Below are 14,493 nucleotides of genomic sequence, written 5' to 3'. Positions count from 1 at the left end.
GAAAAGAAATTGAAATGTGGGTGTGTCCTTTTTTTTCTCTTGGGAAATGAAATCCATGAGTCCCAGGATGAGTTAGAGCAGGTTAATCTTTAAAAGAGATGATACACATCGTTTCTCTGACTGAGTCTAAACAAAACTCTTGTTATCAGCCTCTTCAGATTTGAGGATTCTTCTCCAGCTTTGGACTTCACTGTCATGCTTGATGTCAGCAGCTGACAGATGAGTCCAAGCTTGTATTTTTGTTATTCTTTTAAACGGAAAGATGCTACAATTAAAATGAAAGTGTAAACCTCATAGATAAAAAATCTTTAATAAATACTTGTTGGGAAAATCAAACAGATGTAAGATTCAGAATGAGCTTCAGTGCATGTACAATAATCACAGCCAATAATGTAATGGACTTTTGGAGTTTTGAGTTAATTTTTTTTCATGTAAGGTGAGTGTATTATAATAATGAATCTTTAATTAAGGAGTGGCATGATTGAATGTGAATACATCGGAATTACTGTCACAGTTTGCATTATCCAGTTATTTCTATATTTAACTGTAATATTTCTTCTGCATTAAAGACACCAAATGAAACATGTGACAATGAAAAAACATAAATTGTTCCCTCTTTCACTCACAGCAACATGCACTGATACAAATTTCCTGACCTTCCAGAAATCTTGAAACTTGAATAATTGTATATGATTTACCTCAACAGCTCATAAATAAAGGAGGGACAAATATTCCCAAATAAGGGAGGATTTCAGATAGCATAATTAAATCTTTACTCATAGTATTATTTTGTAAAATGGCATTATAGTAATATAGTACCATTCTTTAATATAGAATCTGATATTCAACACTATACTCAGACAGAAGATACACTAAACTCAAGTGTTTTCTGTTCTTGACATGGGTTATTTCATGAAGAGACTCTGGTCCGTTTGTGGTTCAGTTTGAATAGTAGCATAATACCAAGCAATGATGTTCTGAAAATATTTAAGAGTAATAACAATAATTAAAAAAAAATCTTCCAAAGTCTTCCAACATTCAACTTAAAAACCAGGCAGTCTACAACAGTAATATAAACAGGCAATTATATCATGACTGACATTGGCTTGAAAATGCAGATGTTCCAAGGAGACAAGTGCCACTCGGACACACAGCATATTGTTTAGTCTTTCTCCAATGGAGTACTTTAGACCTTCAGAAGTAGTGATCAGTGACAACATTTGTTGATTTTTACTTTCAGCATGGTCAATGTGTCCAATCGCTAGTCGACATTCATTAGGAAAGTCATACAAAATAACAGGTAATCCATTATAATATGAAAACACATCATCTAATGTTTAGAGTATTTCTTAAAGAGTCCCCACAGACTAACAGCCTGCGGCCATTTTACATATATAAAACATTTTTGACCAACATAAATAATAGGAATGACATTGTTGAAAAAGAGAGCGACCGAAGGAGAGAATAAGAAAAAGTAACAATTCTTCTAAAAATAGAACGACAATAAAAAGGTGTCACATAACTTACTAAACTCAAATATACACAGCTGTCTTTTAGCACTATTTACATATGTACATATGCATATTTTGCCATTATAATGAATTGTCTCTTAGTAATTAAAGAACTAAAATCATTCTCCCCTAATGTGTGACCAAAAAGCCAAGTGTTTTGGGACAACACAATAGTGCGTTGAGAGAAGTGGCCCTTGTTTTTGTTTTTGTTTTTTTACATTACGACTGTTTCCTTTTATATGGCTATCATGTGAAAGAACACAAAAAATGAGTTATAGTTTCACCTATCAAGAGCTGAATGAGAGTCTATCCGTCACAATACTCTTTCACTGTCTGGACTACGAGAACCAATTCCCAAAAAGGATGCATTTAATTAAAAACTAAAAAGTAAAACCTTTCATCATAACAGTCTTAAAGGGATAGTTCATCCACAAATGAAAATTCTATCATAATTTACTCCCCCTTATGTCATTCCAAATGTTATTCAATTAATATCTTGACATTCACCCTAGAGCTCCTTGGTAAGAGAAGTAGAGATTGTCTGATTCATGTTTTGATATTGATCTTTTCAGTCAATCGGTTGATCCTGTTCACAGAATCGCTCTGGGGTGCGTTTCCCAATAACATCGTTAGCCAACTATGGTCGCAAGTTCCGTCGTTATCAACATAGTTCAACGAGTCTGTGTTTCCCGAAACCATAGTTCGAACGAACGAACATTTGCAGAACTAGTGTGGTTGCAACGACAGATCTCAACCTGTGGTAAGAATCATAGTTTCATGTTTGCATGACATGTGGACTTAATAAATCATTACCTTGAGCGAAATAAGCAAGCTGACATTTAGTACGATCATATCTTTTATTTCAAATACATATAAATGTCATTTATGTCTTTCAGTTTGTCAAGACATGTAAAGCACCTTTTTTGAAGAGTTCGCCTGTTCGGACTAGCTCTAGTATGTAAGAACAAGCCTATCTGGAAATAAAGCAAAATAACTGAGAAAAATAAGAATTAGTTCTCAGGTGCCATGTCCATAATTTACAGCAAAAAATCTAGCATAAATTCAATCTGAAATTAATTCATTAAAAGCAGTAATTAAGCCACCGTCTGCGTGACATCATCAAACAACGCGGTTAATGACAGATTTGCGACAATTCGGTTTCGGGAAGCTATTTGATTTCTTCAACGATGCATCGTACTATGGTGGTTTAGCAGTGAGTTACGTCATTGTTCGGGAAACGCACCCCTGAAGGTTAGTTTGTTCATTAATTGGACTGATGGGGGGGTAGATTTACTAAGCTTTACTAAGCTTGAAAGCTCTAGTTCCTGAGTGACTAACTATACTTGCGTAATTGTTTGTGTTACTCAGAAGACAGAAGGTTTTCAAACAGGTTTGGAATTACAAAAAGGGGAATAAATGGTGACAGGATCTTTTTTTAGGGGGATCTGACCCTTTAAGTGTGTATGTAGCATTTGTTAACAAAACAAGAAGAACCAACATATGAGTATCATCATTAAAAATGTATATAAAAGGTGTAAGAACTATCGTGAAGGTTCAGCGAGGCACTTGAATATATACCTCTGGAAGATTTAATGGCTCTTAACACTTGACTTTGGGCAGGTCTGGACAAAATCAAAAACACTTTAAAGCTGCCTATCGCTGATTTCTCCTCAGCCCCAAGGGTCGAAGGTCTCACCACAGTTCACAGACATAATCTCAAAGTTCAGCCTCGTGTAAAAATGTCCTTCTTTTTAAAGAAAGTGAGTGCAAGTGTAAACAAAAGAAAAGGATTTTGAAAACCATTCTTTAAAAGTCTGATTTGCTGCATTTATGTGACACAAATCCCTGTTTCATTTGACTACACGATGAAAAAAAAGATAAAAAAAAACACCAGTCACACAAGCCCCAGATGCTTTCAGATCAGTCAGTGTAAAAAATACTTATGTTTTTCCAGTTTGTCTGGCTCTTTCATACATAATGATCTTTCACATGCTCGCTTAAGCGCTCGTTCACATTGTTCTTGCAGCGGTTGTCTTTGCTGCTGTAGTGTGTCCTGTGTGGCTGATTTTGGGCTGTAGTGGGAATAGTGTACACTGCGTCCCCTTTAGAGTACGCGAGAGATGAGCACTTACGCAGAACTACCCCTCTGTCGCTCTCTTCATCTCCCTCTTCCTCCTCCTCCTCTCTCTCAGCTCCGTCTCCAACTCGATCCAGAGGGTAAAGCAGGTTCTTGTTCTCCTGCAGCGGGTCCGTGTTGTCTTTGTGAGGTGTGCGAGCGCTCAGTAGTGTCCCGCGCTGGTTGTTGATGTTCTCCTCCATCTGCGTGTTCTCTCTTTGTCTTGCTTTTCTGCGTCTTCGGAACCACCACACGCACACAATGACACATGATATCCATAATACCACAAACAACACGCACAGCAACGGGATGAGGTAACCTGTAGAGAGAGACAAAAATCATTTATTTAATCAACAAATACAGTCAAAACCACAATATTGTGAAATATTATTCTCAGTTAAAATAAAACTTTTATTTTAAGGTAATTTATTCCTGTGATGGTAAAGCTGAATTTTTAGCATCATTACTCTAGTCTTCAGAGTCACATGATCTTGCAGAAACCATTCTAATATGATGATTTGGTGCTCAAGAAACATTTCTTATCATTTTCAATGTTGAAAACATTTGTAACATTTTCTTTTGTAACATGTCCTTGATTCAAAACAATTTAATGCATTGCTTTTGTATAAAAACACGCATAGGGCAGAGTGGGGTAAGATGAGCCAGTGTGTAAGTTGACCCACTCTCTTTATATACTGAACACTATCATTGTTATGTGACCATATATTTTGGAACCACCTAAAATTTCTGCCAGACTGATGAAAATGAGAAACATGTGGGAGTTGTGGAAGGCACCCATTTTCTTTAAAAGCTGTTTTTGGCTGGTCAAAGTAACATTTTTAGCATACCAAATGCAATGGCTATTGCATCAAAGCAAATTTGTCTATATATACATGGTCTAAAATATTTATATATTTATCTATAGATGGTTTCAACGGCAGCAACATAAACAAACGCTACTGCGCATGCGTGCTTTTGTGGCCCAAACTTAACTTCCGGTAGACATCAATGACACCAGAGGATGCGCTATCTTTCTTATGCGTTAGCATCTTTAATTTTAATTGTGAACCATTATCTTAATTTATATATTTTTTGTTTTGTTGTTTCAGCATGTTTATTATAAAAAATCTCCCATTTCTGTCTTCGATATAGAGTGGGGAAACGCCTCACTTAAAGGGTAGGTCACCCAAAACTGAAAATCCTGTCATTAATTACTCACCGTCACGCTGATCCCAACCCGACAATGAACGAAGGTCTTACGGGTTTGGAACGGCATGAGGGTGAATAATAATGACAGAATTAACATGTTTGTGTGAACTAACCCTTTAAGGACTATGTAATGCCGTTTTCTGTACAGTAAGTTAGTATGCGTGCGCGCTCGCCTTTCAATTATGCAATGCATCGGAATAACACGTTTCTTTGTTTCATAATATAAGATTAATGTTGGGAAACTTAAACTTGTAGAATAAGTACCCTATTGAGATTGATTGTATATGAATGCATCACAAAAATCCCGTGCTGGGCACTGCAATTAATAGAGGATAAAGCGAAAGTTGTTTTACACTCCGTAAAGGCCTTTTACATACCTAATTAAATATTTTACGGTAAACATCAATTCAATCAGCTATCCAGATGGCGACCACTTGACGTGAACTGATAGACGTGAAGAGCCGATCTGCATGATAGGATCACATGTGCAATGTGAAAACACAGCCAGAATCTACCTCTACAGTAGATTAGTTCTGATAAAAAGCAAATAAATAACAAGTAAATCACATTAGACATACAGTCTAAATTATATTAGACGCCGATCTCATATGCAGCATATTGGACATTTAGTAAGCATAAGGCTTTCTGGTGAGTCTCACGCACTGTTTTTGCGCTGGTGTCATGTGCTCTCTGCTTGATTTTTAATATTTATATCATGTTAACCAAGAATAGTACGTCAAAAATGTATTTCTACTGGGTAGTGCGCCATACTATCCACTAGCCAGACCGATAAACAGACACAGACCGGAAGTTAACTTCGGGCCAGGCGCGTAACCAAAACAACGCGCGTGCGTTCGATGAAACCGTCTATATTGATGATTAAGCAATGTATAAAACCATGCATATAATTTAGCTTAATATTAGCCTGAATTGGTAAGATAGCTAGTTTTATCCAAAATGGCATCTTGGGGCAAAATTAGACAAAAGCTGTGGGGTAAATTGAGCCAGCGTTTTAACATGTTTTAACATCCTTACCCCACCATAAGGCACTGTAGTTAAGTTAAATCTTTGAATTGTAAACTGTTATCATTTAAATGTAATTTTACACAACTGGTTTATTTGATAATTTTAGTTTATTTCGTAGTTTATAGGAACAATGTACAAGTACACCAAATCCTTCTCTGATAAGACCCAGAAGATGCTTAATCATATATCATATAAACATGTTCAACATTGGAGAAAAAATATTATGCCAAGAAAATTTTGACTAAAATATTTATTAGTTTCAATGACATTTATTCATTCATTCTAATTCAGTTTTTATTTTATTTATAATTTTAATTAAATTTTACTCAACAAACTCTGTTTACTCTGTTTTTGGGATGGTTACAACTTTGGTGTTCAACATATTGTTTCAGAAATGCATGCAAAGAAAAATGTTATGTTGTTTAAGTTACCTTTAAGAAAAGAAATAGTACTATTTTTAAAAGGAATTTTCATTATTGAATGATTTTAAAAGAGGTAAATTATGTTTTTACAAACATTGGTTTGATTTAGATTCATTTAGATGGTCCACGCCCAGATGGTGCAACTTACCCACTGACTCGGATCAACTTTCCCCTAACCTGGGGTAAATTGAGCCACATTAACACTTTTTTTAATAAGAAGGCATATTTTCATAAATGTATTCTGATCACTTCAAATGATAGCAAAGATCCTGAAATTACTTTAGATACTTTCATTGTACTTCTGCCTTATTTTCTCTAATCTTGTCCCATCTTACCCTACTCTCCCTACTGACCCCAAACTTTTAAGAGTTAGAAAGGATGAGCAGGTGAAAAGAGAAAGGACACACATCTCACTCACCAACTTGGGGGCGCGGATCCTGAGTGTCAACTCTGACCTCTCTCACAGCTACCAGTAATGTGCTGTTGTGAGGTTTGGACAGAACATCAATGATGGCGCGGACAACATCCTGTATCTGAGCTTCTTCCTCAACAAAGGTGTTTTGCTCATATGACTGAGGAAAACAAAAAGAGCAAATGAAAATGTGCAAACTCAAGTCCTTTCTCTCAGCATTAGTCCTGATGTTTTAATTAAACATCCACTAATCCCAACACAAAACAATTACACTGTCAGGGAACAGTACTAATTCAAACTAATTATATTGAACAAAATTTCAATACTAATTAAACAATTATATCACTTGTTTTTGAAAAGAAATTCCTGGTAGTCCACTGCATGAAGAATTTTTGGGTATAATATGTCACAGTTTACTTTATTTTGCTATCCTCACTTACATAAATGAACTATAATGTTCTGCACCCACTAGTAAAAATAATAAAAAATATATATCAGGTGTCTGAATACATTTTTGGTTTGACTGTCTGTACCTTTCTCGACTGACATTCTATGTTCAAAGCGTTTCTAACTTAAAACTTTTAAGATTATGGATGCTGATTTTTAGAAGGTGAGGACGGGAACATGGTTTGTGTAACATTAGCAACACATAATTAGCTGTTTTATAACGTAGTCAAATAAAAAGGCTAATCATATGAATTACCGTTATGTGTCAGACATTGTAAAGAGCGAAACCTTTGTGCAGCGTTTACTACAGTTACTTGAGTAAAAGTTGAGCGAGTGGATCTCTGATGTGAGTGAGTGTAGGCAGGGCATAATGTATACACGCATGCTAAATGAAGCCAGGGAGTTACAGTTGAGCTATTTTAAGGCATTAAAACGGTTTTGTTTCACAGGAAAAAAAACATTTAAATATGTAATTTTGGTGATCAAAGATGAGTTTAAAGGGATAAAGCAATTGACTGCCGAAACTGAAAAACTAGAAAAAAGGACAGTCAGAGAAAAGGGAAGGAGGAATGATTGAGACATGTTGTAAATTGGAATGACTGAGAAAGAAAGACAGCATTACATAGGTAATGCTTTATTGCTTAGAGGATTTTAAAGGGAAAAATAATTGCTAGATCAGAAATGACTGAGCAAGTTATTCACCTTTCCCTTAAATTTCATGACCAGCCACAAATAATTTTTCTGTGATAATAGTCAGAGTATACCCACACTGGATTCAACAGGGGACGTCCCAGTGCTGAGCTCATAACATCAGCACAAAGCAAAGTCTTATGAGAGCTTACACCATAAAAGGTTACCGGTCCTTTTCCGGAAATCTTTCAGTGTTACTTACAACATAAATCTTAAGAGTATTACAACATCACAGAAGGAGTAGAACTAAGATTCTGGCCATTAAGGGCTTAAAGTAGAGGACCAAACCTTTCCTTAAGAGTCTGCATTACTACAGCAATGGTCTCAGAGCGAGTGAAGGAGAAAGAGAGAGAGAGAAAGATGAGACTGTGTAGAGCAGGACAGGTGAGGTACGTCAAAGGTGAAAAGCTGGATTTATTTTTTTATATGAAACATATACATTTAAATAAAGAAAAATAATCCAATTTTACAAGCACTCTTTTGAAGCCATCAGACGGATTTAAAGTGCCTTTTTTGAAGGAGTGCAAACTGGAGAACAGGCAGGGAAATGTTTTAAAGCAGAAGTGAGATGGAAAGAGAGAAATAAACACTCCAAAGTGAAGAAAAACAGATGTGATGGTTTCAGGAACACTGTTACTGGATGAAAACATCAGTATTTTGATACATACTGTTTTATGTCAGAGTGATTGCTTTTACGAGATGAGAACACATAAATCTAACCACAGTTGTGTTTAGCAGTAGGAAACTTGGGATTTTCTTTGAGGCCTGACTTTCCAAGTTTGAGGCGTGTCCATTAATAGCAGACGGTAATTGATCATAAAAAGCTTTATTGTGAATGTCAACTGTACTTTTTGGTTCGAATGCATTTTGTGTACTGTTTAAGAACAGGGATCAAGCTGTGACATCCTACACATTTAGACTTTTTTCTGTGGGACACAAGACAAAAAACAAATAAAGCATCAGTTAAAGTGCATCATTTTAAGGACTTTACAGTAGATTTTGAGTTAAATCTTAGTCATTAACCTTTTTTTAGCTTGTTACCAGTATTTTTATGTTGTATGTAAGTGTTGATTTTTTTCTTAGCACAGCTGAGACTGAACATGGGTATCAGGCTTGTTTATAACTCATGTGGTAATTTCATAGGATTAAAGGGTCATGAAACCCCCTGTTTCACCAGCAGTCAGTTCTCACCACAGTTTTGAAAAATGCTATAAAAGTGGGCGTGGTTTAGCGGCGGAGTGCAGGGGAGTGATGGGACACTGATGGCTGACAGCACAGCAACGGCCTTTTTTGATTCATACTGTTTTATTTCGCTCTCATTAAAAGCATCAAAGCCTCCTACAAATGCACGCTGCAAACGTTACAAGCAACACAATACACACAAGGATTTGTAAGCTCACCATTACACAAATACATATATCCAGTGACAACTATAATTCAATGCACAATTTAATGCACAGCCAATCGCAATTTGTTCTTTGCTTTGAAAATATATGTGAACACGCTGTTGTATAACTTTAATAACCTCTGAGGATTATTTAGTGGAGTTATATGTGCCGTTTGGTCGGTTAAATAGCCGTGAAGAGCGGTTACACTCACAGCGCGGACGAATTGCGTTTGTGTCGTAGACTCAGGATCTATTGAAGAGACCGCAGGGTATCTTCTTATAGGATAAAGACAAGCAGTCTTGTGAATAATTATGAGACAGTGATGAGTCATCGCCGTACTATAGTACAAGAAAACATCACAACCTATGACGTTGACATGAAGATGAATTTAAACCAAGAAAAGAGCAAAAAGGCTTAAAATGAACTAGTTGTCTCCCACATTCAAAACTAACAGATAGTAACATAGGTAGTTACTATCCATGATGTTCAACACACATATTACAGTTAAAATCTCAGAAAATTTGGTTCAGGGTTTCATGACCCTTTTAAAGACTGATAGTTGAAGTGAGTGATCTTACCATAGCAACGGCCACAGCATTATGGTTGGACGGTGATTGGTCACAAAGAATGGAAAGGTAGTGGTCTTTGGCCAGGGTTCGTGTGACTGGCAGATACGTTAGCTCCGTGCAAACACCTTCAGCAGTTGTACCCTGTCAAACAAACATGCCACAAATGTTGTTGTTTTGATTGGAAATCAGGTTCGTCTGAGATAATAAGTAGTGTATCTGTCTTTCAAAACTTTCAGCATTTACTAAATGACAAATTCTTACCTGTGGGACACTGTCAGAGTCAAATACAAGAGTAACGTGAGCACAGTTATTATCTAGGTAGCTGTTGTTGGGTAAGCACCGCGTGCTGGTGGGCTGTAGACGTTCAGAGGTGGTGCATAACCCCAGCTGACTGCAGGGTGGACGGAGGCAAGACAGGAAATGATGCGCTACACACTCCTGTCCTCGTAGACACAGGAGGCGCTGTGGCTCACCAGAGTCTGACTGCAACGTGCAGGGCTGACGACCACAACGCACCTGGGGCACAATAAAAAAAAAACATAATCAGGAATGAAAAATAAACTAGGAATAAAATTAAAAAAAATTGTTTGTGAAATGCATTTTTACCTTTTTAACTCCTTCTAACATTTAAATTTTATACTAAATGTGACTACAATTGCACTGTAAGTATTAGGCTGGTACAGCAGAACAGTCTGAGGTAGATCATAGGACTCACTTTAGTGCATCTGATGTTTCCGTTCATGCACTGACAGCTGTTGCACTCATCCTTCCAACGATCACCGTGATGAAGTTGCAACCCTGAGCGTTCGCATGCCTTTCCAACACCAATGACTACAGATGACAAGAGATGAAGAGGAACGCAGAGCAAGAAAGAGAGAAAAGTTTGATGTCAGTCATTTTTACCCCTAAAATGAATTGAATATTCAGTAGGAATGCATTAACTTCATCAAATTTGACAGTAAACACATCAAAATTCATCAAAAATTACTGGAAAAACGGTTTCCACAATTTTTTTTAAAAAAATTAAAAATCAACTTTTAAACACTGATAATAAGAAGAAATGTTTATTGAGCACTGAAGACTGGAGTAATGATGCTGAAAATGGAGCTTTGCCTTTACAGGAATAAATTACAAAATATATTAAAATAGAAAACAGTTTTCTTAAAGAGTTAGTTCACCCAAAAATGAAAATGATGTTGTTAATTACTTACCCGCATGTTGTTCGACACCCGTAAGACCTTTGTTCATCTTTGGAACACAAATTAAGATGTTTTTGTTGAAATCCGATGGCTCAGAAAGCCCTTCATTGACACCAATGTCATTTCCTCTCTCAAGACCCATAAAAGGCACTAAAGACGTTGTTACAAAGTCTATCTACAATCATTTTATGAAGCAACGAGAATAGTTTTTGTGCACAATAAACAACAAACTAAATATGACATATAGTGATAGGCCGATTTCAAAACAAAGCTTTGAACTGTTATGAAATCAGCGTATCGATTCAGGATTCGGATCGCATGACTATCGCAAAACTATTCTCATTGCTTCATAAAGTTATTGTAGAGCCACTGTAGTGAGATGGACTTTTAACAACAACTTTAGTGCTTTTTATGGGTCTTGAGAGAGGAAATGACATTGGTGTCAATAAAGGCCTTTCTGAACCATCAGATTTCAACACATGATGAACGTCTTACGGGTGTCAAACAACATGAGGGGAAGTAATTAATGAGAGAATTTTAATTTTTGGGTGAACCTTTAAATAACTGTTTTTTAAATAAAATAAATAGAACCAGGGACCTCCATTATATAATGTAGATAAATGCATGGCTTATAATAATATGCATCATTAAATAATATGGCATCATTTGAATGAATAAATAATCATAATATTTGACTTAATGATTTTAATGTGGGAAAGACAATGAAACATTTCCCTGAATGTTTTTTTTAAAGGTTTTTTTTAACACGTATTTAATTCCCCCCAACCCCCACCACCACAAACACAAATGTTGGCGAAGCCCCTGCAGTACCACCACAGACCCTGTTGAAACAGGCAATTTAGTCTGGTCCAGTTTCATTTGGCTCAAGTTAAGGTGTGTTCACACAACATGAGTAGAGCGGCAAAGTTTTTCAACACTTCATTTCTCATAATGCAAACAAGTAGGGTGGTCTGTCAGTGGGAACTCACACTCCTGGCAGCGCGGTCCAGCTCGTCCCACTGGGCACAGACAGCGATATCCATTAATCTCATCCACACATGTGGCTCCATACGAACAGGGAGACGACTGACACTCGTCTATGTCTGAGATCGAGTGAGAGACAGAAGTAGAGAGAGTGTGTTAAAGTCGTAATGTAATGAAAGTAGTGAAAGGTCTAATCTTCCGTACTGTGACATACATCAGAGTGAAACTGTTTTTATTTGATAGAGCAGATCTGCGAGCTTGCAAGTTGATTGTAAGAAAGGGACAGTTCTTATGCAGACTATATGACTGGAGAAGTTCATACATCACCAGAGAGAATTCTATCTGTTTACAGATACAGTATGTGCAGATGTATTTACTCACTGATGCGACAGTCAGGCCCTGCAAATCCAGGTGCGCACTCACAACGAAACCAGTTGGCCCCGTCCACACACTGTCCCCCATTATAGCTACAGAGAGATGTTCAGATAAAGATAAAGATGCATACTATGATAAAGCTGCTACAGATGCATTAACTAGTAGGCCCTCATGCTAAATGTAGGAGTTATATCTCCCTTCCAAAAAATTCTGCCAAAGTTTTGTGAATGACAAGTTTAGTTGTTTGCATGAGTGCTTATGTTTTTTGTTCTCCGTTCTGTACTTTTCTTCACATACTTTGTCTGTTGCATCACTTACCAGGGATGAGGGTTGCAGTCATCAACATCTGAAAACAGAATGAAAAACATATCTCATGAAGGCAGAACTACCAGAGGATATATCAGAGCTAGACCTGTCAGGGCAAATCACAGCCTGCCGGCACACCTGAAGCCCAATCAAAGCTATACACGTGGGAGTAAATCACAATTACACATGCACAAGGTTTTAGTTGGTGGATATTTTTCGAAAAGTGAAAATGCTAGGGGGAAACAGATCAGTGTGTGTAGTCTTACCCTGAGCACAGAGAGGTCCCGTCCATCCTTCCTTACAGACGCAAGTGAAGACGCTGCCCCCTCCAATACAAGTCCCGCCGTTTAGACACGGACGAGATTCACATGAGCTGTTCATGGCTAGAGAGAGAGAGAGAGAGAGAGAGAGAGAGAGAGAGAGAGAGAGAGAGAGAGAGAGAGAGAGAGAGAGAGAGAGAGAGAGAGAGAGAGAGAGAGAGAGAGAGAGAGAGAGAGAGAGAGAGAGAGAGAGAGAGAGAGAGCAGATAGTGAGAAAGATACAGACTAAATGAGCTCAACATGGAGGTGTTTTGGTTTCTATCTCACCTGTGTTACAGGTGCTGCCACTCCAGCCAACAGGGCACACACATCGGAACGAGTCTCCAAGATCCTTGCACGTTCCTCCATTAGCACATGTACTGGAATCACACTGATTGTCTCCTGTAACAACAAATCAAATTTGAGTGCAAGCACAGACAGTTAGGTGCCTAAAATGAAAATCATTCATAAATTCACTTACGTGAGTTACACGTCTTTCCTTTCCAGTTGTCAGTGCAGCGACAGTAGAAATCATTCAGCAGATCAATACAAAAACCTCCATTTAGACAAGGATCACCACTGCACTCATTCACCTCTGAAGGAAACATTATAAGATTGAAGATAAATACGATTATATATAGATAAGATTATGTATAGAACATGACAAATAATGCTAAATGCTTAAAAATATCAGTATTGCCAAATCTCAGTACAAAAACAAGCAACCTGGATAGAAGACACTGTAACTTTTATATTCTTTTATAATCCGCTGTAGTTTCATTTTCACTTTTTGTTCTGTTTCTGTTCCTCTTCCTGCCTTAGTTCTGTTTAGTCCCACATCTGTTTCGTTTTATCCTTTATTACACTTTCCATGTATTTAAGCCCTATGTGTAGTTCAGTTCTGCTTTGTTTCTCCACACTTTCTTTGTGAGCTTTATCACACTCAAACGTGACAAAATACCAGACCTAAAACAGATTTTTGCCAATTTTTTATTTCTTTTTTCCTCTCCCCCTCACAAATGGACCTACCCTACTGTGCCTAGAACAGAAGGGCTGTTCTCTGGAGGACCAAACGAGAGATTTTTATTTTATTTTTTCCTGACTGCTCACTGAGGCTGGGGATAGAAAAACGCAGAGTGAGTGGTCCAGATAGTGTGGTCCAAGGCACACCTGACAGGGAACGGTCCCTTTTACTGGCTTTTGTGAGTGGGTGCTGGTAAACAAGGGATCAGCGTTCACCATCTGCCCCAGCGGAGGACATCACCACCCCACTCCGAATTCAGAACCCAGCAGCCATCACCCCGCAGCACAGACAGAGAGCTCAAGTCTGCAGCGATGCATGAGACAGATAAGAGGACTGAGCCAAACCATTGCCCCGGAGCCCAAGCCCCAAAGTGCATCTGATCAGTTGTGTGAGTACCTGATTTGATGCACTGTAAACTCTAGCGTGAAGGCTCACAACAGAATCGACGCGCTACATGTAAACGATATTCTTTGTTGTGTTTTCCTTTTCAAACGAGTTCATTTGGAATTATTCAGC

The 14,493-nt window shown here is 37.6% G+C and overlaps 1 protein-coding gene across 3 annotated transcripts in view; it reads right to left on the bottom strand.

The window, feature by feature from the left end:
• Nucleotides 1-986: 986 nt before the first annotated feature.
• The window catches only part of jag2a (jagged canonical Notch ligand 2a), a 47,427-nt gene continuing 33,920 nt past the window's right edge, over nt 987-14,493 (bottom strand). For all 3 annotated transcript variants that reach the window (XM_067421143.1, XM_067421142.1, XM_067421144.1), the window contains 11 exons: nt 13,435-13,548; nt 13,242-13,355; nt 12,921-13,037; nt 12,667-12,694; nt 12,355-12,440; nt 11,979-12,092; nt 10,506-10,621; nt 10,052-10,306; nt 9,800-9,931; nt 6,703-6,856; nt 987-3,946 (listed from right to left, as the gene is read on the bottom strand). In XM_067421143.1, the coding sequence (XP_067277244.1) occupies nt 3,480-3,946; nt 6,703-6,856; nt 9,800-9,931; nt 10,052-10,306; nt 10,506-10,621; nt 11,979-12,092; nt 12,355-12,440; nt 12,667-12,694; nt 12,921-13,037; nt 13,242-13,355; nt 13,435-13,548 (1,697 nt within the window). In that variant the 3' untranslated portion in view covers nt 987-3,479. The remainder of the gene's footprint in view (nt 3,947-6,702; nt 6,857-9,799; nt 9,932-10,051; nt 10,307-10,505; nt 10,622-11,978; nt 12,093-12,354; nt 12,441-12,666; nt 12,695-12,920; nt 13,038-13,241; nt 13,356-13,434; nt 13,549-14,493) is intronic.

The sequence above is a fragment of the Pseudorasbora parva genome, chromosome 17 (assembly GCF_024679245.1).
Source record: "Pseudorasbora parva isolate DD20220531a chromosome 17, ASM2467924v1, whole genome shotgun sequence".
NCBI lineage: Eukaryota > Metazoa > Chordata > Actinopteri > Cypriniformes > Gobionidae > Pseudorasbora > Pseudorasbora parva.
This window is presented reverse-complemented; position numbering and strand designations above follow the sequence as displayed.